Genomic DNA, 26,720 nt, shown 5'->3' with positions numbered 1-26,720 from the left:
GTTAAGATGTTGTGCAAAAACATATTTTAAATTAAGCTGATAACAAAGGATGCGAGAGACGCACCCCAGCTTATGTGTTTTTACTTGACGTCTGTTAGAAATTAAATCATTCTTATAGAAAAAACAGCGCAAAATTAAGATCTCAAATTTGAAATGTATGATCGATTCCTCCCCCACTTGTTGAAGCATCTTAGGTAGCCCTACATCAGTGGAACACCCTTAAAATATTGCCTTTGGCTGCCTAATTACAGGTAATTGTTATCCACCTTTGCAAAAATATGTTAAGATTATGTTACAGCATCTCTTGTTAAAGTGGGTAATGCACCCTGTAGCATGCATTTTCTTTTCTTATAGGTGGATATGACAGAGGTAACAACAGTATTAAAACAGATTTTTTCTTAAATTTTGGCTTTCTCTGAACAGTAACTATACAGCGGACAATAAAAGGGCAGGTTAAAGTTCGTTATTGAAAAAGATGGAATGCATTGCTTTGATTTCACATTTTTGTAAAGTCAAAATATTTACAAGAAAAAAGGTTGTGTTCACTGATGAATGCAATAGTGTCATCGCATTTAGGACGGATGCAAAATAAAGGCAACGAAATAAAATTAATGAAAATCTCAGTTCGAATCTTGGGTTGTTTCTTCAATAAAACTTCAGTCTTTTTCACACTTTGATAAAAAAAATTAATTCGGTTCGATAAAATTAATCAAAGACACCCTGACGCATGTCTGTACCCCGAATACCTTCTACTATACGCGTAGTGTGAACGCACAGGGTGTTCACGCCGCCAGCTAAGTATTGACAGACAGGAGACTGAGTGACGTCATGCAAAACTCCATCTGCTTAAATCTCAGCGCTTTACACTTCTTAAGCGGGGGGTTCTTCGGTATCATTTCACGAAGAAGGAAACACAGCACATTGCCTTCAGAACGACGATGGGTACCGTGCAACTTCTGCTTGTGTTTCTCTGCTCTTTCTCCGCGTCTCTAGGAGTTCCGAGAGAGGATCTGTACCCGTTTGGTCCCAGCAACGGAGACAAAGTACTAAGGAAAGGAGATGATGTTAGCTCCAAGGAGATCCCACTTGATATCGATATCGGTTTCTTCAACAAAAGACACAGAAGTATTTTTGTAAGTTTGATTTACTTTCTGGGTTTCATATTCACTTCGTTCTTTTTTATTACAATTTTTATAACTATTTTAACGTTTGACATTTAAAGCAGCAGCTGGTGAAGAGATTTTTCAAATGATATTCCATGAAAGCAATTGTACAAAGGTATGGGTGCGTGCACCCGCTGACATGATGCGAAATGTTAACTCTTTACCAAAACGTCAGAAATCCCAAAAAAATCATTCCCATGGCTGATTTATAGGTATTTCCTTTCTTTTCGTCTCATTTCAAGATTCTTTAAGGTCTTGGAAAGTAATTGCTAGGGCGTTTTATGTAGATAAGGCTAAAGCTTCGTTGGTCGCTGATGATGCCGCGGAATAACTCAATGGCAACAGTGCGCTTCCTTAATCACTTCTCAATGAAAGGTCAGTTTATTTAACCGTTACTGTCTGCTTGAATGTTCTAAATGCAAAAGTGAATGTCTAACACTGAGAGACAAGACAGTTCACAGATACTGAGGTGTTTACAGGATAGCTGCTAAGCTTGTAAACTTTTGCTGGCAGAAATGGAGCGGAAAAAGGCGTGGATACCCTCAGAAACTGCTTTCGATCTCGACCGGTGGTCTGTCCTGTACAGCTGCATTGTCATTTCAAAAAACCCTCGAATTGATATATATCTTTGTAATATTAGGGTAATCATTTAATCGTTTGAAAGAACAGTATGCAGTCTTAATTTTACAATTTTGACCTACAGAAATGTTACGATGTATCAAAATTGTTAAAATTGTCTCTAAAAGATAAGAACTATGTAGAAAAGCGGGAAGCCGGCACGGGACAACATGTTTTCAGCACATGGCTTCAGTTGCCACATGTCTGTTATTCTTCACAGACAGCCGAGATTCCAAAATCTGTTACACAAAAACTGCCGTTGTTTCATCGGCATTGTGAAGATAGCTGTCAGCTTTAAAGGAAGTATCCTGAGGATTAAATTGCTAAGCCGACTTGACAGGTTTAAAGATGCTGTTAATCCGAAAATCACAGTCTACTGTGTTTACACTTCGGTAGCTGTTACATTATCCTCCCATTACTCTCTATTTTGAAATCCAATCCACATGTTGGGACGTTAAACTAAACTGAATAGGAAAAAGTGGCTTTAAGTAATTACTATCGTGAGCGCTAAAATAACATACAACTGTAAATAAACACAACATGTGTGGGTCTCTCTCTGTCTCTCTCTCTCTCTCTCTCTCACCCTCCACCCCCTCCCACCCACTCTCTCTCTCTCTCTCTCTCTCTCTCTTTGACTACTCTACATACAAGCACCTCTGAGCATTCGACTGTAAAGTAGAAGAGTACGCAGAAGACGTCAAAAACCAATTTATTGCCGGCGCAGGTAGACCAAGAAATATCTCTGTGAACTCAGGAATGTTCTCTAGTGCCCGAGAATATGTTCAAAATAAGTGGCGATTAATCCCAACAAAATAGACAACATTTCTGGGGTGATAATTCCTCATTTAGCTGTAGATGCATATGAGCGGTATGCGGTTAGCGGGCGCCGTTATCTTAACCATCTACTACCAGGTGCGTGGTAAACGTGCAGGCTTAACAAATTACTGCGAGTTCATATAAAACTAGATCGAATACTTGCCATAAAATAATGGTACATTTTGAAGAAAAAAAAGACTGATTTGCATTCATTATTATTATTTCTTACCCATCACAACCACTCTTAGGACCTCTGTCAGCTTGGTATTCCCTTTCCAGGCACTTGAAGTTTATCAACTCTGTGTATTTGGATTTTTTGCAAGTTAAGGTTGTATTTCCTATTATATTTTCCAAAACTTACTTGGACCATAATACCCATTTACACCTGAGATGGGATAAGCTTCTTGGAATGCCTGTTTTAGAATGTTATTGCTTATTTCAGACCCCATGCCCATCTGATAGCTCAGTTGAGGGACATTTCAGAAGATATTAATGACTTATTTCAGACTTATAAAGTTCATAGACCGCGCCCTATCTTCTCCTTTTCGGCGTTTTATTACGAGGAAAACATGATCAAATCTACAGATAACCAATCTTACCTGTGGTCAATTTCGAAAAAAAAACATTCGTTTAATTACCCACCCTTCCCCCAGCACGCCAGAAAAAAACATGGCACTCTAAAATATGCTATAATTAAAGTGTTTTATCTAATTCCTGCGGTTTAGGCATTGTGCAGGCCTTACACATTACAAAAACACGTCAGACTGTTCAGGCACGTCCTCTTAACCATGCATATTATTGTCTTAAATAATGAAAACCAAAAACGAAGCAGTGATGAATCTGTATAAAGACGATTCCCCATACAATAAACGTTTTTTTTTTTTTTTTTTTTTTTGTAAGGTTGTAAGAAGGTTGTAGAGAATAAGCTTGGTAAAAGGTATTTCATTCGCCTATAACTTTTCTTTCTGTATTGATATTCGTTTATTCCCCGATTTCTGTACTGTAAAGAAAAGAGAAAAAATGTTAGTAAAATACGAGGGCCGGCTGTTAGACGCGGTTGTATAATAACAGTAGAAAGGCAACTCAAGAATGGTTTCTATCCCACCTCGTTAAGAAACAGTACGTCCCTCAAGTGCACGTGCCTTAACGATAGGCATAATAATGTGAAATAAAAGAGGTGTCAATTTACAACCCTGGCACGGTTTCTAAACAGAAGAGTACTTGAGTCTGAGCGCGGTAGTCTTTCTCTTTAATTGATGCTCGTTTTTCAAGAGGTGTAAGAGGGGGAGGCAAGGGACGAGTAGGTAGGCCAAGTAAGCGGAAACGTCTGGTTTCAATATCCTTGAACTAGATGACCGATCACAGAAAGAACGGAAAAAGTGAGAAAAGTTCCCGACACTCCGTGAGTCCCACATGTGCTATCTGGTGTTGATCCCAGCACGGTGGATTTCCTCTCCTGTTTCTGTCAGAACAATTGTCTCCCTGTGTCTTCTTTATCTCTCTTCCCAGCGTAATGTTCTCTACAGATGTTAGTCACCCTGGTGTTCTGACTTTTATCTTACATTTTATATGAACAGAAGCAGACAAAAATATTGCTCATGAAACATATTTCAGCAGTGTTAATATTCTGTATGTCAGCCGCTGTACTCTGATACTGGTGGCTATATAAACTTCCCTACCTAGAAGAGGGTCTTAAATTTGTGCAAACCTCACATCTTAACTTATTGGATACGATACGCTGCAACTCAATGAAAACTTCTCTTTTAAGATATCAGAAATATGATAAATGAATAGGAAGCTGTGAAAATATCAGGGTTATTCGGGCCAAAAAGTTTTAAAACCCCAATTTCCAAACTCCCTCAGATTCACGTCTTTATTGCAATTTTTGCATGGAATGTTCTAAACACGCTTGCAATTCAATAGTTTGGCGGACAAGAAATACACAACCAAAAGCATACACACAAATACCCCAGTAAATGACCTGAAATAGATAATACCCACTATGCAGGAAAACATCACCAAATACTAATATTTCGCTTAAGCACAAATACCTCTTAGAATATCTGTTATTTCCTTGGAAGTGCAATAATTATTATCCACTTTTAAACTTCGATCTTGCATAACTGGATAGCAGTAGTAACTATGAATTCGCGATAATCATGGCTACTGCTCTCTTTTAACGTATACGTGTAGCTTTAAACGAGAGGTTAAGTACAACTTTGCTGCCACTTTACCCCAGAAATGATTATTACTTTTTATGAGATTTGTGAAAAAATGAAGCTAATGCGCTCAAGTTACCATTATGAACTTGGATGACAGTAGAAAACCTCACAAAAACAGCTACATCAAACAGCTGTAACAATATCAAAACCTAAAACTCATACATGTAGACACCAGGACTCACTGCACCTTTGCAAACCGCAAAGATACTTCAGAATTTCTTGTACCACAAACGAGAGCAAGATAACCCTCAAGCAGGTTTGAGGGTTTCGGGTATGGCTTCTGCATATTAGAAGATTGCGTTTCATTTCATGCAACGCTTCAGATGTGAATGATTTGCAAGAACGGAAGAGGCATAAGATTTGAACGCCGTAATGCTGTGAGGAGCGTGTTTAATGGGGAATACCAGCCCGCTTGGCGCCAGGTGTCGCTAGTGTGAATTCAGTCCTTCCTAGGTCGCCATGTTGGATATTGTATACGTTGGACTGTGGTACTGGCCTTAATAAACATGCCTCAGTATTGTTGTGTACCTGAATGTCAAAGTCGGCAAGGTGGGCATAATTTTCTTGAGGATTCAGGGCTTCGTTTGAAGTGAAGGGTTGCCCATGTCAACACACCTTCCATGTTAAAGGGTCAGTTACAACTTGACCCAGGAACAGTAATTAGGCCCCTAAGGCTAAAGATAGACGAGTTGCCTCAAAAAGAATACACGTAAAAAGGTTAATTGATCTTGGCAAAACTTATAAAGTTTTGGAAAGAGAGCTCCATAGCAAGAAAGTGCCCCTAGGAAGTATGATTTATCAAAGTGCGTTTTCTTATGTCCGTAATTTCAGAAGAGTTGTCAGTAAATATGTATAAGTCCCGGTAGCCTACTACCCGCATAAGGTTGTGTTATTAAGTAATATCCTTTTTTATTGATGTATTGAGCATGACCGGTAATGTTAATTAAATAATTATTTTTATTTAAAATCATTATTCAGTACCTCGTAAGAATCATAAAACTAGGTATAGTTAGATAATTTATTTGTTCATGTATAGATGCAATTTCTCAGCCAATGGAATAATGCATGTTTGGAAATCTTTTTGTAACAGTTTAAGAAATGAAATTTAAAGAAAGAAAACATTTTATAAATGAACAGTTTTTGTTCTTTTTTTTACAAAATAGCACTTCTGAATTGTTTTACTTGAGTAGAAACACCATATTATTTCATCGCTCTGAAAATTCATTAAAAAGCAGCAAAACCAAATATTTTATTTAAACAAAATAATTATTCATAGTAAAAACCATGAAACCATGTAATACTTAGATAATTTATTTGTGCTATAACTTTCCTGAATATATAGCTGCAATTTCTCAGCCAATGGATTACTGTAGGTATGGAAACCTTTTTGTAACAGTTTAAGAAATAAAAATTAAAGAAAGCAAACATTTTACAAATTAACAGTTTTTTGTTCCTTTTTACAAAATAGTACTTATGAATTATTTTACTTGAATAGAACCACCACATTATGTCATCACTTTGAAAATTCTTTAAAAAGCAGAAAAACCAAATTATTTGCTGTAAATACAACTAGCAATTTATTTCATCCCACTAAAATACTTTACAAAATAGCATCATGGGTTTTTTTTCATTACAGTTAAATATTATTAAAAACAGCATAAACACATAAGTACTTTTTGTAAAGAATATAGCACCACCAAATTATTTCATTTTAGTGAAAACATTTTTTAAAATTGCACTTCAAAATTATGATTGCAGCTAAAACCATCTCATACAGGGGTACTTTCTATAAACTGGTTGACACATACTTCCTATAGTGTTTTTCATTAAAAAAAGTTAGCCTGGGCAAAATACATGTAGAAAAATATCCAGCGTCAGAATGAATCAACCCCACAAACAGATCTTTGAATGTAAACACAGCAAAATAGCAGAATGGGCGATTTGTAATGAACATCTGGCCTTCTAACTTAGTATAGTATTTGCGGGTTTTCTTTAGGCCCAGATTCGTGCATGAGGTACACATTCCAAAAAGGGGAAATCGGGTCCGGGTCCAACTGTCATGTGTCTGCAATGGTTTTGGACACAACAATTATTCATACAGTTTGTTCATATACTTCTTCTCTGTAGCTGACATTATCTCTCCAAATCTGGAAGCAGTGATCCGCCATTGTCTCTCCTTGTGTCAGATTGCGCTCTTTCCTTGTTGTAACTTGCTATGCTCAGTGTCCTTCGCTGTTTGTTCCTCAACCTGAAATAGTCATATCCCATTAAAGCATGGTAGATGGTTACAGCATTAAATAGTTAAGATACAATTTTATATTTCTATGATGTCACACATCACCTAGTTTGATAATTCTTTCTCATATTTGGGCCTGATTCTTAATATTAGACCTCTGTTTTCACTTACATCATTCCCTCTATCCATGCATTATTGTTTTCATGGCACTTGGCAATAGTTGTTGTCCATCACAGCCGCCTGTAAGTCAGCTTTAGGGTAGGCATAACTGGTGGCTACATCAATCTTTGCCGCTGATGTGAAGTGACGGGTAAGATTCCTGAAGTAATCATTTTATCCTGCTCTTGAAGTTGGCTGTCCTGGGGTCCTGAAATCGACAGTTTCAGGCTTTGCCCCCAATATATGGGCCTTCTTTGGGTAACCTTATAAAGAAAAAAATAAGTACATTTACTAAGTATAAAAAATCTTCGTCTTTCGTGCTACTAAAACAAAATATGAGCGTAGGCCTACTCGTACCTACAGTAGTCTACATGTACTAGTACATAACATGTCAGATTTGACACACACACCTCGACTAATGTTCGATTTTTTTCAAGGAAAATAGTTAGCATTCTTGTTTTTCAAGCACTAAATGAAAAGAAAACACATACCTTTCAGTCAATTCACATTTTCATCCAGATGTTATGGCACCACATTCAAGTAAATTGCGTTTGAGTTGGTTCACTGTCAGCGACGCGTGCACACGCTCCATGTTAAACTCTGGTGTAAAGCCGTGAGCGAGATTCTGCGAGATTTAAGAAGGACTGCTTTCACCCCCACGCCATCTAGCGGCAGACCCTTAAAGCGGGTATTCCCCATTGAAATATGCCTTAATCTGTTCTGAATACCACCGCAGCGTCTGAGGTTTTATAGTTAACACGAGACCCTTATTAACACTAGTGCACTGGCATAAAATCACCACAGACGATTTCTTTTACTAGTGTGAGGACTATCTAGAGATTGTGTTGGTTTTAATAATAATAATAATAATAATAATAATAATAATAATAATAATAATAAAATATGGATGTAAAGAGATGGGAAAGCCTGTGGAAATTTTACGTAAGTTTGTTAAAACATTTCATTAATAACATTTGCGCTTGGTCGTTATTAACAAAACGTCGACAGACAGAAACACTGATCACAGAATCAGTATACTGTAACTGTCATAATATTTATCAACATAGCAGCTTATATGTTGCAGCCCTTTCTACTACGAAAAACACAAGCCCCATTATGGACTTATACACTAATGTCCGGATTTGGTGTAAAAGTTTCGTAAGGACTTAACCCTAAAAATGCACCCAATACTTCCGAATGTCTGGACTTTGTCTCGTTTTAGTGCTACCCACTGCGTCCGTCAAAGAACATAGGGCTGGCCATCATTATCTTGGGGACATTTCCTCTTAAAGGAACCAATTCAGCTATCAATTCCTTCTTATTTTCTTTATTTGGAAAATATATTTCTTCAAAAATTCTCTCTGGGCAGCACACAATTGCTGCAGAAGTATCCTAGGATATCTAATGAAAATGTTCCTCTCTGACCCTGGTGGAGGGTGTATTTCTGGATACTAACCAGCTGGTAGACCTTGATACAGATGTACTCAGGGAGTACTCAGGCTTTGGAGTCATTTTGTTTTCTGTGCAACATTTAGATCCTCCCCTTCTTTTGAATTCCAGTTACTGAAGGTTTGAAAATTTAAAGGAAATGAATTTAGTTTTCTATAAAGTCGGGAAGACCCCTTTCTCTCTTTCTTTTCTTTAAGACATTTTGACTTGTGTCCCTTTAACAAAATGCGCAAACAACTTCATATCTATTTAAGGGCCCATTCCCAATGAAACTTCCGTTCTACGAAGATCGATCCAGCTCTGCGGGTTTTGATTGCAATCTGATTGCATTCAGTGAGAGTCCCTAAGGCGTAGTCTGTATGCTTGAACTAGTTGAATAACATGGTGGTGATGGTGATGATTATAATGGGCTGTGTACCTCAGGTGGTATGTGTAGCCTACACAAACTTTAGTAGTCATAATGTCTGTTACCTGACAAGGCTGTTTATCTGTGCACCTGTTGATTCACTTATTGTTATATTTTATGTAAAATTTCTATATTCTTCCGTTTGCATTTTTGAGTTCTCATTGACAAGTTAATCAAAATTGCATTCATTTCGTTATTACCCATACCATATACCCTTTACATAAAGTCAAAGTCTGAAAATTGTTAGGAAAATATCTGTCGCTGTCAACTGAGTAAAGAAAACCCGGGGAAGGAAACCATAAAACTTTTTGGCCTTGTCACAGGTGTCAATTCTTATCATATCGCTATATCTTCCCGCCCCCTTTAATTTCTTGTTCCTCTTGTACTTCGCTTGCTTCCTCCCATGAGTGGTTTTTGATAAATAAAAAGGAAACGCTCTGAAGACATGCTGGGATAAAGTCCATGTTAGTACGTATTCTCGTAATTATCCGCTCAGTCGCAATATTACAGTGCAGGCAGAATAAACGTTAACTTCTAAAACACCGAAATACACTTTTATCCTGGCGCAGGTGAAGTTTTTGACAGTTTCCACTATCCTGTCTTGGTCGGTGAAGAAAAAATTATAAAAAATAGCAAAAACAGGAATCAAAATCACTCTGAACAATTCAATTCAACAATTGTACGTGCTTAAGATTTTGTTTTATATCTCAAGCGCACATAAACTATCTTGACGCGTTGCTGCTCGAGGCCTTTCTCCCATCTGGTCGCGCCTGTACATCCTTACTAGAAGACGGGCATACGGCTGTCATATGTGGAGTTGTGGATAAACCCTTGTCGTTTACATGTGTGTGAAATGATACGCGTACGTGACAAAGACAATTTTTTTAACTTTCATACTCTTGTATTAAAATAACAAGATCAATCCGCGAACGCTGATAAATCTCACTCGAAAGAAATTATATACAAAAACGAGAAAATGTAATTTTAATATATTTTTCCAATTCTCTTTAGCATACCAATCTGTCTTGGGCTTCCATTATTCTGTAAAGAGTACCTGTTCAGATTAAACAGGCACGAGTATCACTGGCTTTATGTTTTCGCCGACTGTGATCCTCTCCTGCAGACACGAATGTTTAAAACAACGTGGCTTGTTTCTTACAACTAGCCCGCCAGCAGTTGAAAATGTATACCAGCACTATCAGCTGGTGGATTTCTAGTATCGGCCCTGAGCACAAGGTTCTACGTGCATAACTGTGTAGTGAGAACTGCTGTATAATAGAGAGCAAAAGGCGAACAGTCTTAATAGCGAGAAATAAGATAAAGGAAAAGAGCAGAAAAATCAGGCCACGAGCCAACGGGATTGGGGGAGTTTTACAACTCTGTCTGGTTTATTTTTGTGCCCCCAGATCATGTTCTTGTGCATTAACAGATTAAAGCCACCAAAACAATTCTGAGGGTCTAAGTTTTATCTCTGCATTGATAAAATAAAGCTACTTTTCTTTGCTTTGGATAATCCCAGCCAAAATATCGATTCGAGATGAGGAATCGGAGAAGATTCAACGCAGACCGGCGCATTGTGGGGATGATGATCGTCCCAGACTAGCGGACGGGTTTTCAAGACAAAAAGTGTTTTTTGTTGTTTTTTTTTTAGGCATCGTAAATAAACCCAACATGGGTCACAGGAATGATAAAAGAAACATCAGTATATTTGTAAAATATCTCAATTAAAAACTGAGTAAGGAATATAAGGATAAGGATTTGAAACGCATAAGAAAACAGGAATAAATGTACACCCAGGTTTGTTCTTGGTGGCTGTAATCAGTTCTGTTTTATAAGAAATTCTTGCAAGCAACTTAATTCACTTCTATTCATAGAGTGCTCTGGGTCTCTGTGACCTTTGTAGTTCGTGATATCTTTTTATCAAAAATCAAGCACGTTCAGAGGTGCAACTCCCTTGGCTTGTACTTCAAAAGGGTTCAAATGTTCCTGACAACGGGTATTAAAACATCCCTCAATCAAAAACAAAGTTTGTGGTGAAAAACAGAATTGAAGTGGAAATGTGAATGTGATGTAACTAGAATGTTCAGGGCGTCGATTTTTGTGGATTTAACACGAAAATGGGTGAAATCTAAATGTTAGCCCGGTTTATTCTGATGGCTTCATAATGTGTTTTGTTAAGTGATTATTTCATGCTCTCTCTCTCTCTCTCTCTCTCTCTCTCTCTCTCTCTCTCTCTCAGATATAATGGTTACATTCTTACCTACAAAACAATGATAGTCAGTAAACGGACTCTCTCTTTCCAGGTAAATAGTAACGGTCACCTGTCTTTTGTGACGGAGCTTCCACGCCACAAGAGTGACCTGATCCTGCCACGGATAGGCTATGAAGTGATAGCAGTGTTCTTGGCAGACATAGACACAACCACTGATGAGTCAGGCAATATCTACTATAGGTTAGTCTCTGTTAAAATCTAAGAAGGTGATATTTTAATTCATTGAGTAGGATGCCAAAAAATACCTAAGTAGCTAGATAGATAAAGAACTGTACCAAAGCATATTTCTTTAAGCTTAGTTTTGTCCATTGAACTTAGTCATTAGCATTAAAGATATTCTGCAATAGTGCGACCATCTCATAAATACTACAAAACTGTGCTAAATATCAATTTCACACTATTTTTATTTACCTATTCATTTACTTTTCAGAAAAGAAGTAGCTAATCAGCAATTACTAAACAGGGCATCGCGGTCCATTCAACAACACTTTAAAAATGTCAACAACTTTAGAGCAAAAATGCTTTTCATCGCCACGTGGGACAGAGTTGGTTACTATGACAGGCAGCATGATTTGGTAAGATCTTGAGAATTCCTTGTGATCGTCAAACGCAATCCACGTCTCAATCACTGGGGTTTCACCTAACACACTTCCTTTAATAATCGCAGGAAAACATTTTTTCTGTCGATGTTTTCCGGGTGAACGTAACCCGTTTTGCGAAGGACACAGACATAATGCTAAGCATGAATGTTCAAGAAACTGTCAGAACAAATAACATATTACCTTCGTCTTAGTACACAATGCACAGATTGATTTTATAATAGCAGAATCAGTCCATCAAATCAGGTGACACCTAACGCATCTGTCACAACTAACACATCGTGTTTGTTTCTTTCAGGTGAACACATTTCAGGTTGTGTTAGCCACAGATGGGAGAGATACTTTTGCTCTCTTCCATTATGTTGACATCAACTGGATCCAGAGTTGGGGCAAGAACGCTCCCCTGGCCCCAGATGTGCCTGCCCAGGCCGGGTTTGACGCTGGAGACAAGAGAAGAGGACTGACACTGCCTGGGTCTGCCACCAAGGGCGCCACCAACTTTGCTCTGTGAGTATTTGATCGCATTCACAACGCGTTGAGCCAGGCTTTACAAATTTGGGGACTAAATATGGCGGTCGTACATGAAAGAAAAATCGCCTAATCTTTTAATAGTCTCTCCGCCTCTCACACACCTCCCCACACGTCGTCCCTGCGGGAGACAGTCATTTAATCTCGGCTCCATTGGGACGACACATGGGGAGGCGTGTGAGAGGCGGAGAGACTATTAAAAGATTAGGCGGTTTTTCTTTCATGTACGTCCACCATATTTAGTCCCCAGGATTTGTAAAGCCTGGCTCAACTCGTTGTGAATGCGATCTTTGTGTATAACAATTTGACGTAATAATGGAACGATTTTGTATTATTTATATTTAGCATGTAAAATTGCATTAATTGACCATTTAGTGAAACAATATTGTCTTCAGCAGTGGAACAAGTGAAAATGCTCTTCACAACGTTTTATTGGTGCTTTTCCATCATCTTTTCAAAGAGGTGTTATAATGCAATTACAAGATCATTTCCCATCATTATAACCCCCCATTCAAATTATATGTTTCTTTTAAATTCTGATGCTAATTAGGTATGGCAGGTTTTATCATAATTACTTGTGAATTGCTTTTTATTTTGAGAAAATACTTCTGGTAACTTGAATAGATGTTTCCTTTTTAAAACCAATGCCTTTGTCTGTGTTATACTTCTTTTCCCTGAGTTGACAAGTATTTTTCTCTTGTCTCCACAGCTGGTCTAATGTGAATAGCCCTGGGGTATGGATGTTCCACATAGGGTTTACTAATGGTGATAATGTCAAGGCTGCAGATGCCAACTCTGGACAGGGTAAGTGTTTGCATGCGCGTGCGTGCGTGTACGTGTTCCTAGTACTTCTGTACATGTGTGTGTGTGTATGTGTTCATGAGAATGTGTCTGTCTGTGTGTCTGTCTGTCCCCAGTACCTGCATGTATGTGTCCGTGTTCATGTGTGCCCCGATCATCTGTGTCAGACTGTGTGTGTGTGAGAGAGAATGCGTGCATATGCATGAGTGTGTGTGGAGGTGGAGATTGTAAATTCTCATTTGATGGCATTAATTTACATGCAAATGAATTAAGAGAAGAATAATACCTATCGTGTTTCATGGAAGCAGTGTGATCATCCAATCTTGAAAATACATATACTTGATATGCCATATTTATTGTCAATTAAACTGTAACATTATCATTAGAAACTTGAGATATTTTTTACTAAAAAACTCATATGATTAATTTGGATATATCTATATCTACAGATAAAGGAGACAAGGCAGATAACACCTGTGCCAGCCAGGCCAGTACCTGTCACAGTGATGCACAGTGTATAGACTACAACCCTGGCTTCTGCTGCAAGTGTGTGGCTCCATTCTTTGGCAACGGGAAAGATTGTCTGGAACCAGGTGGGTTATACCTATGCAATGTACCTGGTCTAATTCTTTTATTTATTTATTTTATTTATTATTATTATTTTTTTTTTTTTTTGGATTAAGGTATTAAATGACATACAAATTAATTTTTCAACAGATCAACTTCATTAAAATCTATTTATTTTAAGAAAATAGACTCTAAACTTAAACAGAATGTTCATTAATTGTAATTATTTCATATGTGATGATTATCCTTGCCAGGTGTCCCACAGAGAGTTAATGGCATAGTGACAGGTACAATCAATGGTCAGCAGGTCGGTCCAACTGACCTCCACTCGTACATTGTGACCTCAGACGGCAGAGCGTACACGGCTGTCAGTCGTATTCCACCTAGTATCGGCTACAGTATGCAGAGTTTGGCTCCAGTGGGCGGTATACTGGGGTGGCTGTTTGCCAAACCAGAAAGACCAGGATCTAAGAATGGGTATATGGTGGCAGGTAAGCTGGTGATACAATGTCGTTGAAGATAGAAATGCAAAAGTTTGCCATTGCATATAATCTACGAAATCACTGAGCACATGTTTAGTAGAAAATTCAGATCATTTTAGGTAATAAAAAGATCTGACTAAAATTTAAATGATCTACCCCAAAGCATTCTTGTTCTTAACAGTTTCCAATGTATTATTTGCAATTTTTAATGAACTATTATAAATTTTCATTACGGTTTGGGCCAAGGGACTGTGCCTACATCCTCAAATTATATATCATTCACTGTACGTAAATATTTGAAAAAAATCACAAACACTAAATCATTGAATGAACCAGATCACCCAGTATTCTGTGCCTCTGTTACCCTTATTTTAATTTATGCCATGTTAAATATTTTGTTTTCTCTCAAACTGAAAGATGCATGTAGTTATTGCATATGTGTAAATATTTCTTGGACTCTGTGCTGATTGAGAATCATATTTACTTTTTTACTCACCAGGGGGCCGCATGAACAGGACAGTCACAGTCCGTTTCCAGAGCACAGGCGATGTGTTAACAGTCCGCCAACACTTTGAGGGTCACAATGCTCTGAACTACATGCAGATGCAAACCTACATCAATGGCACCATCCCAGAAATACAGGAAGGCCAAAAAGTCACCATTGATGACTATAATGAAGAGTTTAGAAGAATTTCTACAGGTAGTGCATAGGATACACTGCCAATTGCTATCACACCTAACGCAATATTGCAACCAACATACCGTTGTTCTAAATGCAATTATGTGTAAAAGTCACACCTAACACATCTGTTTCTGTCAAAGTGAGAAAAAAAGTACTGTACCACACCAGACGTCTATGTGCATATATTTCTGATTAGTGGACATGATTTGTAATTCATTTCAGGCCAGATGCGTTCCTACTCAGACCGTGTATACAGGCTGGATGGGGTGGCGTACCGCTACAGTGTGGACCAGAATGTAGTGTATGAAGCCTGCGAATACGAACCTCAGGATACAGACTCCATGAAACTGGGGGTGTCCAGAAACTTTGTTGTCTACGACCCTAAAGAAATGATTGTGAGATATGCCCTGACCAACAGAGTGTCACCCATGGCTTGTGAGTAAACAGAAATACTAGTACTTGGTTTTTTATTGTTATGTAAAAAATAATTGCAACAACCTAAATTTTGGAACTTTTTGAACTATAATATATTAAAATTAAAAAAATTACTTCAGTCTTTTAGCATCAAAAAATAATAGAAAAGATCATAAAATCTTGAACTGTTACACAAACTGTAATGTAGTCTTTTAAATCAAATTATTGACCTTTGTGTATTTTTCCACCACGCCATGTTTCAAGGAGTGATCCCAGACTAATTTTCAATAATATATGGACTCTAAATAATAAAAAAAAATCATGTTATCTAATAGCTAGTGACCCCTGTGTCTCAAGTGGTCAGATATGTGACGAGAACGCAGCTTGTACTCCCGTGGGACAGCAGTACCAGTGCAGGTGTAAGAATGGTTACCAAGGCAACGGAATTACATGTGAAGGTAAGCTTTTTTCTGTTTATTTGAAAATTCATTCAGTTGCACAAAAATTTTAAACTTAAATCAATTTTTAGAAGTCAGATTACAACATTTTGCTCTTTTACAATTAACATGCAATGGTTCGATACATATTGAGATTATACTTTTGATTACATGCCTGTAGTCATAATTTATCAGGTTTACTGAACATAATTATTTATCAGCACTGGAGTGTTAAATAATATCTGCTGTATATTTCAGATATAGATGAGTATGTAAAAGAATATCTATTGTGTATTTCAGATATAGATGATAGTGTATAAGAATATCTATTATGTATTTCAGATATAGATGAGTGTGCCACAGGCAGAGACACCTGTCATCCTAATGCTCGCTGCTACAACACTGACGGAGGTCATGAATGTCGCTGTGAGGCTGGTTATGTGGGCGACGGAAGAAACTGTCAAAGTGAGTGAGAAGACGTACAGAAGGATGCCACAGACAGAACTGGGTGCATGATTGCCCCCCTGACTAAAGATATTGTGGAAAATTGGATCCACAGTCATAATTATCTCTACGCCCCATATAGCACACACTTGCATGCGCGCACACCCACACACAATTACACGTGCGTGCACACACACACATACGGAACACACACACACACAGATAGATAATTCAGTGTCTTAGCTACCAAATTAAATTTCATCTTTTAAATTAACTTCTCAATACCCAACCAACCACGTACACATTTATTTACTTTTGTTTTGTAAATGCAGCAATTTTTACATGGCTTCAAAAAGGCTTTACAGTCAATATTTCAGCATTTATGTTGCTTATGTTACTGGAAACATTATATATATATATATAATCAGTGCTGTTTGAGATTTGATTTATGTCTATATTTTGCTTCAGTTACTTATGCCCCATTGCATTACTAAGGATGCTTGGCAAGAAGTTACCATGGTAACTGCTTACATGCTGAATTATCATAAAAGCAAGCACACTGTTCAATGTATTGGTCTTTTGGACAACTTAATGAAGGAAAACTGTCTATTATTATTTTATTTATTTATTGTTATGTGAAATGCTATTTTATTTCATGCAAAGATGAACAGAACCTTTGTCTTTTCAGCACCAATTTGTTTTTATTTTGATGAATTACAGAATTGATTTTCTTCAAAATATTTCACAATCTGGCATTAACACTGCTTTTGTTGTGTTGTACCTCACTGGCACTGCAGATCCAAACCAAGACATTATTATAAAAAGGGGTGCTTCATTTGAAGGTCTACAAATAAAAAATGCCTTTTACTTTTCATGAATACTTTAATGAAAACTGATGTAATCCCAGTGCTACTTATCTTCAGCTTAAAAAAAAATAAGAAAATTAAAAAAAGATTGCTCTGTCAATCTATCACGGGTCTGCAGTGTTCATACCCCATCCTCTCCATTCCCCAACAATGCATGATGTCGCTATTTTTGGTTCAGGAGATGTGTTGACGTGTGGTGCTTACCGCTGTGATCCCAATGCACGCTGTGTGTACGACAGTGATCTTGGCGCACCCAAGTGTGAATGTACCTCTGGTTTCTCTGGCACAGGAGTTCAATGCACCCGCATTGGTAAGATATGGCACTCCAGAAATAATATCACATCCAAGCACATCTGTGATGTCACAACTAATACATTCACCACAACCACCAAGCCTAATTAATACACCTTACAAAGTACACTTATATCTGATTTTTCTATACCTACCAAATACATTTATGTTACTGTCATTTCTGTTGTTGCTGCACTGACACATTATGTATAATATAACATTGTCACACCTAACACACTTGATCAAGGCACAAATAGCTTGATGATTACCATCCTTAACATAACCTTTATGTCTGTAGTTATATTTATTATATAACATGCTTAATTGTTGCAAAAGAGTAACTAATGCACTGTTTGTGTAGTTTACAAATGTTTGTCTGATATTGTATTTTGTATTGTTTTATTTGTGTTTTTGCATCACAGTTTAAGTGTTCTTAGATAACAGGTCTCATAAATGATAATTGCTACTTGCTAACATAAGCCTTAGATTTAGGACCGCAAATGACTGGAGACAGAAATTAAGTACATCCACATAAAATTTGTGCCACACAAACACTGAATTTATAGTTAATGGGTCCTATCGCTGTGCTCGTGGCTACTAATTTTATGTTGGGGTTCTTACGTAATTTGTGGCTGGAGTTTTTAATTTGGGTATTTGTGCTCACAAATCTGAGGCTCAAGTTTGCAAATGCTTAATCCATTTATAAGACCTGAATAATTTGAGATTTCTTTTCATCGCTATAGGCATTTTGTTTTATTTTGTTATCAGGAAGTGTGTTAAAAGAACCTAGCTCATCCTAGTTTCCATTTATGTTTTTATTTACATATAAATTATCTGTTGAATTTTGTTTTGCAGAATTTGATATTAGATGAAATCATCAATAGGCAATTGTAGACCTTTTCAGAAGACCATTAGAAAAATGCCGGGAATTAGTTGTATTTGTAGAACAAATATTTGATGCAGTTTAGCAATGGCAGATCCAGTGGGAATAGTGCTCTTCCTCCTTAGCCTTTCTCCCTCACATGAAACACAAGACAATACCAAGCAATTTGTTCACCCCTCTGCCAGGCATATTGTATTAAAATTATACTATTTCATATTTTCCTCCCATTTCACAGAAAAAATTGAATCCCCCCCCCCCCCCCAGATAATCCTGGATCTGCCAATGTGTAGTTCAGTATGTTTTCAGTTTTAGCTAAGCAGTGACTGCTGTCTTTGTTGTGTTTGTTATATTTTCAATTAATTAGGCTTTTATTGTTTCAGTTCCTTGCTTTGACTTGGCCAATTTAATCAGTCAAATTCACTAATGATTCCTTGATTCTGTCATTTATTTGAATTAAGCATTGAAAAGAATAAATTATGTATTTTGGGAACTGTAAATTTTGCTATATTCAAAATCAAAATCTTTGTTTTTCAATATTAACATGTAATGCAATTGCCACAGTCAGATTTGACAGAAAGCTGTGCAGTCCAAATATGAAATTGACTGGTTATTTGGCCTGGTTAACCATAGAGCTTATAGTTGTCAAGTTTACCCAGAATTCTTGCATATAACATGTGTGTGCTTGCTACAGAGTTCAGCTGTAATGAGGTTAACAACTGTGACGCAAACGCAGAGTGTGTGCTTGACCAAGACACAAATTCTTACCAGTGTGAATGTAACGATGGATTTAGTGGTGATGGGTTGTCGTGTTCTGGCACTGAGCAACGTAAGTAGTGGTAAATAGAAATGAGAAACATTCCGAAGTCTGCAATATTTAACTAAACCAAAATCATGTTGTATTTTTTTTTTGGTAGTAAAGAAGAGTCTATTTATTATGAAATGTTTTTATGATATTTTTGAATTATAAGTTTGTCTCTTGAAAAGAGGGTTTAGTGGTAGCAGTGCTGAACTTACACTATCAGTTTGAACACTATTTAAATTATGTGAAATTTATTCAGTTGAAAGAATTTGCATCATGATAGTTTTATGTTAAAATAGCCATTATTTGTGCATGATACAGGTTTTTGTCCAGATATTTGAAAAGATGTGGAAGCATAAGCTTTTCAGTCTTTGTTTTAAAAATGGTAACAAATGCTTATTTTGTGCACTCAAACCAAAACAAAACTGCTTTTGTTGGCTTTTGAAATAATTTGCTTTTTTACCAATTTGTCCAAGAGCTTATGACATGCTGGTTTCTTATATTTATTTTATTTGATTTGTCTGGTACAACTGAAGTACGCACAGATGGTTTTAGATGTAATTCAGACATGCCATCGAAAGTACATATGTTCAAAATACAAAAGATGATATGCACCTTAAAATGCAGAATCTTAGATTCCCAATTAAAATAGACTTATCAAATTTAGGCCTTGTTCCAGAAGGTTTTAACAATAAAACACTTAAGTTATAACTTAAGTTAAAGGGAGTAGGTACATTTTTGCTATACCCTGCTATGTAAATCCTGTGAACTGATCTCCTTGCTCACTGACTGATCTGTGGGATTACGTGGAGATTGCCTGGAGAGAGGAGCTGCAATCAAGTGCCTCCCTGCTAAAATCAAAAAAATAATCTTAAAGCCTGAAAATGCCATATATGTAACTAAGACTTGTAGAATGTGTATGGGGACCTCTGTTAATTTAATTTAATTTAATTAATTTAATTAATTTAATTAATTAATAAATTTAATTAATCAATTAATTTAATTGTTGTTCTTCAGCGGAAATCAACTGTCAGAACTGTCACGTCCATGCCCAGTGTATCTTTGACGTGAGTGGATTGTTCCACCGCTGTCAATGCCACGAAGGGTACACAGGAGATGGAAAAGACTGTACTAGGATTCAGTATGGTAAGGATTGTAGACATTAGAAGAATGAATGGATGAGAGATAGAAGTCTTACAGATTTATACCAGAATTCATGGGATGTTGTATTTATGTTCTCCAAACTCCATTTATAGCTGTGTGCCTTGAAAAGATCCACTTTCATCTCTAATAAATGAAATGTTTTTTTAAATTTTTGATAAGTAAGGGCTAACATATGTGTCAGTTGTATTCACAGCAGATGACATTGGCTGGCTTAGTGACTCTTTCATAGTTTTTTCAAATAATTTTTAGCTCATATTTTTTCTGCTTCTCACATTTTCTTACTGAACAAAGCCCAAGACATTAACATAATGTGATGCAGTTTATACCTAAATGGTTAAGAAAGACACCCAACACAAACTGAATGCTTTCCTTTTCAGAGATTGGTTGCAATGTGGTCAACAATTGTGACATTAACGCACAATGTGTACCTGTCGAGGGCGTGTATCAGTGTCGCTGTAACCAAGGTTACTATGGCGATGGACAGCGCTGTCTACCAAGCAACGATTGCAGTGTTGTCAACAACTGTGATGTGAACGCTCAGTGCCTCTACGAAAATGGCCGGTATCAGTGTCGCTGCAACTCTGGTTACCGTGGTGATGGTCAGACATGTCAACAGGCCAATGACTGCAGTGTCCTCAGTAACTGTCACCCAAACGCCAGATGTATTGATGTGGGCGGTGGATCGTACCAGTGTCGCTGTGCTCTGGGTTATGGAGGTAAAATCAAAGGGGATATTGGAAATTTTTGTGTTATTGTTGAAATTATATCTAATACTTTTTTTTTTTTTGTTTATTAGTTTATTAATTAATAAACCTTTTAATATGATTATAAATGTGTTCTTTTTAAAATTTAAGTAAAATTGAGTGCTTCCTTGAACTGACATGGGCTTCAATATATAATAAATTTTTATGTATATCTGTGTATGTGCTGTTGATAAAAACTTATTGCTTCATGGGAAAGTTTTATATTTTATATATTACTATACATTAAAACTTTCTGAATGGGTAAATTGTACAGTCATTATTATTTAAATCAATTAGCTCATTTTTACCAAAGATAACAGTTATGTGAATGTTTCAGTTGCCATTTATGCAATAATGGTGTCTTTTTCATATTTTTTTGGAGATCAGTAAATGGAATCTGAGTAGGATCCTGTATGTGTGTATGTATTTTCAGGGGATGGCTATACATGTACCCCAGAGCAGTGTAATGTGATTGATATTTGTGATCGCAACGCACAGTGTGTGCCAGACGCCATTCTACGCCGTTATGTCTGTCAGTGTAGGGAGGGATACACAGGAAATGGTCGCACTTGCACGCCATCTGGTGAGTGTGTGTGTGCATGTTTGCTTGAGCCTGTGTGTGGAGGGGGTTAAAATTTTAAAATGCCACATCTATCACAGCAATACAGTTTTAATATATAATAATTTTTCATTTTCATTCATATGTTTGTTAAATTTTTTGATTCAATACCATTTTACTTACATTAAAATGCTTACCGAGTCTGTATGGAACTACTGTTTATTTACACAAGTTAATATTTATAATTATAATTATGATTATAATTATATAATTATACCATGTCATGAGTTAACTAGTTTACATGGTTAGCTGAATTTTATTTAATCTTTATTTTATTTTGATATATTTTCTCATATCTGGCTCATATTTTATTTTGTTCAATTTCTAGTTATGCCATGCAATCAAGTCAACAACTGTGACCCTAATGCTGACTGCCTGTATGAGTCTTCCACTGGAGCATATAGATGTATATGTAGGCAGGGCTATGAGGGAGACGGTTACGCTTGTAGACCTGGAGGTGAGTAGACACACACACACACACACACACACACACACACAGATTTAAGAATAACATTTTAAATTACACTATTTAATTTGATTCCTTGTAAATTGTTTATATAAGAGGCCTTTGTTCCAATTTCCAACTACCACTTAAGTCTTACCAACCTTTTGCTTGGTATCATTTCATAAGGGCTCATGGGATAAAATTCATCATTTCAGCCAACTGCAGGAACAACCCCAACATCTGTGACCCCAATGCCGCCTGCACTCTGGCAGGAAGTGACTACGTCTGTCTGTGTAATAGAGGTTACCGTGGTGATGGAAAGAGGTGTTATGGTAGGCAATAAATGTTATAATTCATAACTTCATAAAAAAATATATTAAAGAATAATATTTCTATTAAAAAAATTCAAGTTTGGTTGTCAATTTTCATGTTGAATGAATTGTAACTATTAAGATTTGTTAATAATATCATAAGCACTCTGTGTACTAGAAAGTGAAACAGTCAGTGTTAATTTATTCCAAAGTGAAAAAAGTCGGTCATGGTACATGAAAATATGAATAATGACAAGTTCTAAAAGAAATACATAACATGTAATACTAACTGTATTTGACAGCTTCCTCAGCGGCAGACAGCTACCTCCTGTATACTCAAGGCATGTCCATTATGCAGGTGCCCTTCAACCCCAGCCAGAGAGAGCCTGGCAAGCAGGTGCTTCTCATACCAGGTATATCGTTATATCTATTCAGATATGAAAGGTGAAAACTGTACTGTTTAAAACCAAGAAAAAAGGCCTAGTGTAGTTCTCCATGCAGCAGTTATGATATGCATGAAGTGTATCAATCTAAACAGTTAAACCAAGATAATAACAATGTATATTTGAAAATATCATTTGTCTATACATGCCATATGGACATACCTATAATTCATGTTCCTCCCCCAGGTCAGACAGCTATTGGTATAGATGTGGACTGTTATGAGCGCAGTATTTACTGGACAGATGTCTCTAACAGGGTGATCCGCCAGGCCAGATTGGATGGGTCTGATCAGAAAATTGTCATCAAAGGTACCAGTGCCACAGTAGAAATACAGGGGCGGATCCAGAGATATTTTCTGACAGTTTTCTTAATTATCTTTGTTTATCCATCCTACATTTTTGACCGTTTTCCGACAGAAACAATTGGATACCCGACAATGATAACTTGAAAATCCAGAAGACCCAGAAGATGGCCTCAATCCGCCCCTGAAAGAAGACCTATTTTAAGTATTATATCCCCATACAGAATTCAAAGCTGTAAACAAATAGTAAATCATAAATCAAGCTCTCTATCATTTCTTTGGTTCTGTCTTAATTAATATAAAGGAATAATGCCCACGGTTCTGTTGTCAACTTCTACCTGTTTTTTCTCCGCAGATCTTGGCTCCCCAGAGGGCGTTGCTGTGGACTGGGTGTCCAGGAACATGTATTGGTCAGACTCGGCTCTGGACAGAATAGAGGTGGCCAGGCTGGACGGATCCTACAGGAAGACCCTCTTCAAGACTGGACTGGTCAACCCCAGAGGCATTGCTGTAGACCCAGCTAGGGGGTAAGGAGCATGGGCGTGGGGGATCGAAATATTGATGACTTGACACTCAATGTGGGTTTATTTTTTGTATCTTATTATGTAGGGATTGTGTATTTTACTGCACTCATTCTGTTCACTTTAAAAATATTGTTTTCTTTTTGATATTCTGACCTATATTTACCAATGATTTCCATGTTATATGTAGAAGACTACTTTCCTTGAGTATGATATTGCAGATAAAAATATGAGAAATGTTTTCTATTTATATGCACATATTTTAAATGGTTCTCTTAACACAGTGGCACAGTCACAGCTAACACACTCCCTTAATGTAATTCAAGGAACATGTATTGGGCTGACTGGAACCGAAGGGAGCCAAAGATTGAAGTAGCCAACATGGACGGCACCAACCGTAGAATATTTGTCCAGGACAACCTTTTGCTGCCCAATGGACTGACCATGGATTACTCTTCACAGCAGTTATGCTGGGGAGATGCTGGTAATGCGAACATTTGTCACAACTAACACAATACACAATCACAACTAACACAATGTGCAATATGTAACACACAGTAGTCCATGTTCACTTAAGATCCCCTTATGAGTATCTAGTATGTCTTTGGCCTCTGAGAAGTTGAAAGCTTTTGAAGAAAATGTCAAAGCTTTGTTCCGATATGAACTGGTATTAAAATACACTTTGATTTGGACTGTCACAAAAGACACATTTGCATAACACATTACAACCATTTATAGCCTATCACAGATAGCTATGTGTAAAAGGTGACATGGCACTATCTGCATGTTACAACCATGCACAAACAACTAAAACATTGAAAACAGAATTATTTATTTGGTATTTATATTGTATACATGTTCAAACTCTAGCTATGTACATCATGGACATCATGACAATTATTTTCATTTTACTGCAATTTGTTTCAATCACCATTTTCTTTGTTAATTTGTAGGTACACAGCGGGTTGAATGTATGAGGATAGATGGCGTTGGTAGGCGCACCATCTATGGTCTGGCTTCATATCCGTTTGGTCTGGCCAGCACAGACACAACTATATACTGGACGGACTGGGAGACGTAAGTAGCCAGTGGTCACAACTAACTGTTTTCTCTAACACAATGACAAATATGTATTGTATGGCATTCTGTGATAGTATGAAGGCATTATATATATCTTGCCATACTTGGTCAAATCTCCTTGCTATGTGCAGGTTGTTTAAAGCCCTTTTTGCATTAAGTGATCAATTTAACTGATCCAGGCTGTTTAAGGTATTTGAGTTGTCAAGACTTGGTCAATTTCAGCTTTCATTGACTGTCAGACCCAAGAAAAATAGTTTTGGTAGTACCAGAAATAGAATAATTGGTCACATTGATATTTCAGCAAGACGATCCCCAACATAGATAAAAATGGCGGACGTCCCAACGAGGCTCTGAGTTTGCCTGTTGGTGGCAATGGCAAGTTGTATGGAATTTCAGTGGTCAGGAATCAGTGTCCAGCAGGTGGGTGACCACAGTAGGTCATAACTGACCAATGGCAAGGATAACTAGCCTAAGTTTTGTTAATGTAGACTAATGATTATTGACAATTTGGTCAGATCATGTTTCAGCCAATTCAGTGATTAATCAATTTTGAAGAGTGTTTGATGACTAAAATGTATAATTTTGTGGTTCACTAGTGTCTCCTATTATTTCAAAATATTGAAAATATGTTATAATGATTGATTTATGTCTGCAGTAGTTGACAGTTATTTTTTGTATCACAGGATCAAACGCATGTGCTCGTAACAACGGAGGTTGCCGTTTCCTGTGCCTGCCTACCCAGTACGGTGGCCACACATGCGCATGCCCAGATAACGTGGATGAAAATGAATGTAACGAACTCTTACTAAAATTGTAAAGGTGAGTGTGGTTTATAAAAGAGCTTCATTTTGCAATTTTTTTAAAAATTTTTGTCAGTTTGATATTTATTTTGATATTCAAAAATAAAAATGAGGTTCATGTTTTAAGTGTTAATTAAAATAAGGAATTTACTTCATCGAGACTTTGTGACTGTCAGTTTTCACAGACTGTCAAAGGCAAGGTATACAACTCTAATGATAAGTGCACAACAACTTGTCATGCACAGATATTCTATTTTGTGACGCTGGGTTGCGAACAGACTAAATGTAGAGATATTTTACTTTTCAGGTGCTAACGTCAAAGTTTGCCAAAATAAGAAAATCACAGATACAGGAGAAAGACATCCATCCCTCTTCACAGTTATGAAGAGAACAAGTCCTCAAGAACCACTGATTCTAATATTGAATAAGTTCTTTATCTAAGACATTGTATAATGACGGTTTTAACTTGACAGTAATATTATGTGTATATTCATCTTGAAGGACTTTGTTCCTTTTGTACAGAACATATAAACCCCCCTATACTAGAACAGCTCCTCTGTAGAAAGGGAAATTTCGCAGGACTTGATGCATTTTATGCCAGTGGAGATGTAGTTTTGGCAGGTGCATGAAAACTAGACATACTCATTCATCAAGACATTAAGTAATGAATGTCCCAGTTAAAGGTGGAGTTGGAAATACTCCCATTGTCATAGGCACCAGATGTTTTAAACCTCTCAGGTTGACCCAACTTGTATTATATTGAATTTTTATAGCGTATATATATATATTAGAAATTTTAGATGTTTCCTGTAAAATCTTTTTTACATTTTAAAAAAGTAGCAGTATCAGTTTGGATATCATGTTCAAATGAAATTTTGTTGCTCAAACTGTTCTCCTTGCCATTAAAATTATGAACTACAGAGAAATAAATGGCCAAGCTTTTCAAGTTCTTCTTTTTTGCTTTCTTCAATTTTTCTCCTAGACTGATATTGACCAAAAATTATTTGTCCAGTTTAATGGTATTTTTTTTTTTTTTTGTGTGTGTGTGTGTGTGTGTGTGTGTGTGTGTGATTGATATGCGTAAATTATATTATTATAAAAACTGTATATAGTTTATGATGAAATCCATAGTGACAAGAAACTTGAATAGGTGAAAAG

At 36.8% G+C, this 26,720-nt stretch overlaps 1 protein-coding gene and 1 long non-coding RNA gene across 5 annotated transcripts; one reads left to right on the top strand and one right to left on the bottom strand.

Moving 5' to 3' along the window:
* Window positions 1–880: 880 nt before the first annotated feature.
* LOC106155689 (nidogen) lies at window positions 881–26,509 on the top strand. 4 transcript variants are annotated; one of them, XM_013530629.2, is made up of 26 exons: window positions 881–1,133; window positions 11,373–11,521; window positions 11,772–11,916; window positions 12,239–12,447; window positions 13,178–13,272; window positions 13,719–13,862; window positions 14,091–14,327; window positions 14,818–15,018; window positions 15,223–15,435; window positions 15,750–15,872; window positions 16,194–16,316; window positions 17,340–17,471; window positions 19,027–19,161; window positions 20,152–20,280; window positions 20,676–21,014; window positions 21,475–21,624; window positions 21,989–22,117; window positions 22,321–22,437; window positions 22,719–22,829; window positions 23,046–23,168; window positions 23,517–23,688; window positions 24,009–24,166; window positions 24,636–24,759; window positions 25,064–25,182; window positions 25,446–25,581; window positions 25,870–26,509. In XM_013530629.2, exons 1-25 carry the CDS (start codon window positions 939–941, stop codon window positions 25,577–25,579), a joined length of 3,906 nt encoding a protein of 1,301 aa, XP_013386083.2. In that variant the 5' UTR covers window positions 881–938; the 3' UTR covers window positions 25,580–25,581; window positions 25,870–26,509. The 4 variants fall into 4 exon arrangements, with proteins under 4 accessions (XP_013386083.2, XP_013386084.2, XP_013386086.2 ...); XM_013530630.2 differs by lacking the exon at window positions 17,340–17,471; XM_013530632.2 differs by lacking the exon at window positions 19,027–19,161.
* LOC147763769 (uncharacterized) lies at window positions 6,191–7,916 on the bottom strand. The gene is made up of 3 exons (XR_015333255.1): window positions 7,706–7,916; window positions 7,227–7,477; window positions 6,191–7,067 (listed from the first exon to the last, which is right to left on the bottom strand). It is a non-coding gene; the product is annotated as an uncharacterized LOC147763769 (long non-coding RNA).
* Window positions 26,510–26,720: the final 211 nt, after the last annotated feature.

The sequence above is a fragment of the Lingula anatina genome, chromosome 2 (assembly GCF_051362555.1).
Source record: "Lingula anatina isolate TDL-2025a chromosome 2, LinAna3.0, whole genome shotgun sequence".
Classification (NCBI taxonomy): Eukaryota; Metazoa; Brachiopoda; class Lingulata; order Lingulida; family Lingulidae; genus Lingula; species Lingula anatina.
This window is presented reverse-complemented; position numbering and strand designations above follow the sequence as displayed.

Coding starts and splice junctions, on each gene's coding strand:
- LOC106155689 (XM_013530629.2), top strand. CDS start 939: ATGGGTACCGTGCAACTTCTGCTTGTGTTTCTCTGCTCTTTCTCCGCG. Junction 15,436..15,749: donor CAGAGTGTCACCCATGGCTT/GTGAGTAAACAG, acceptor GTTATCTAATAG/CTAGTGACCCCTGTGTCTCA. Junction 22,438..22,718: donor TGATGGAAAGAGGTGTTATG/GTAGGCAATAAA, acceptor TGTATTTGACAG/CTTCCTCAGCGGCAGACAGC.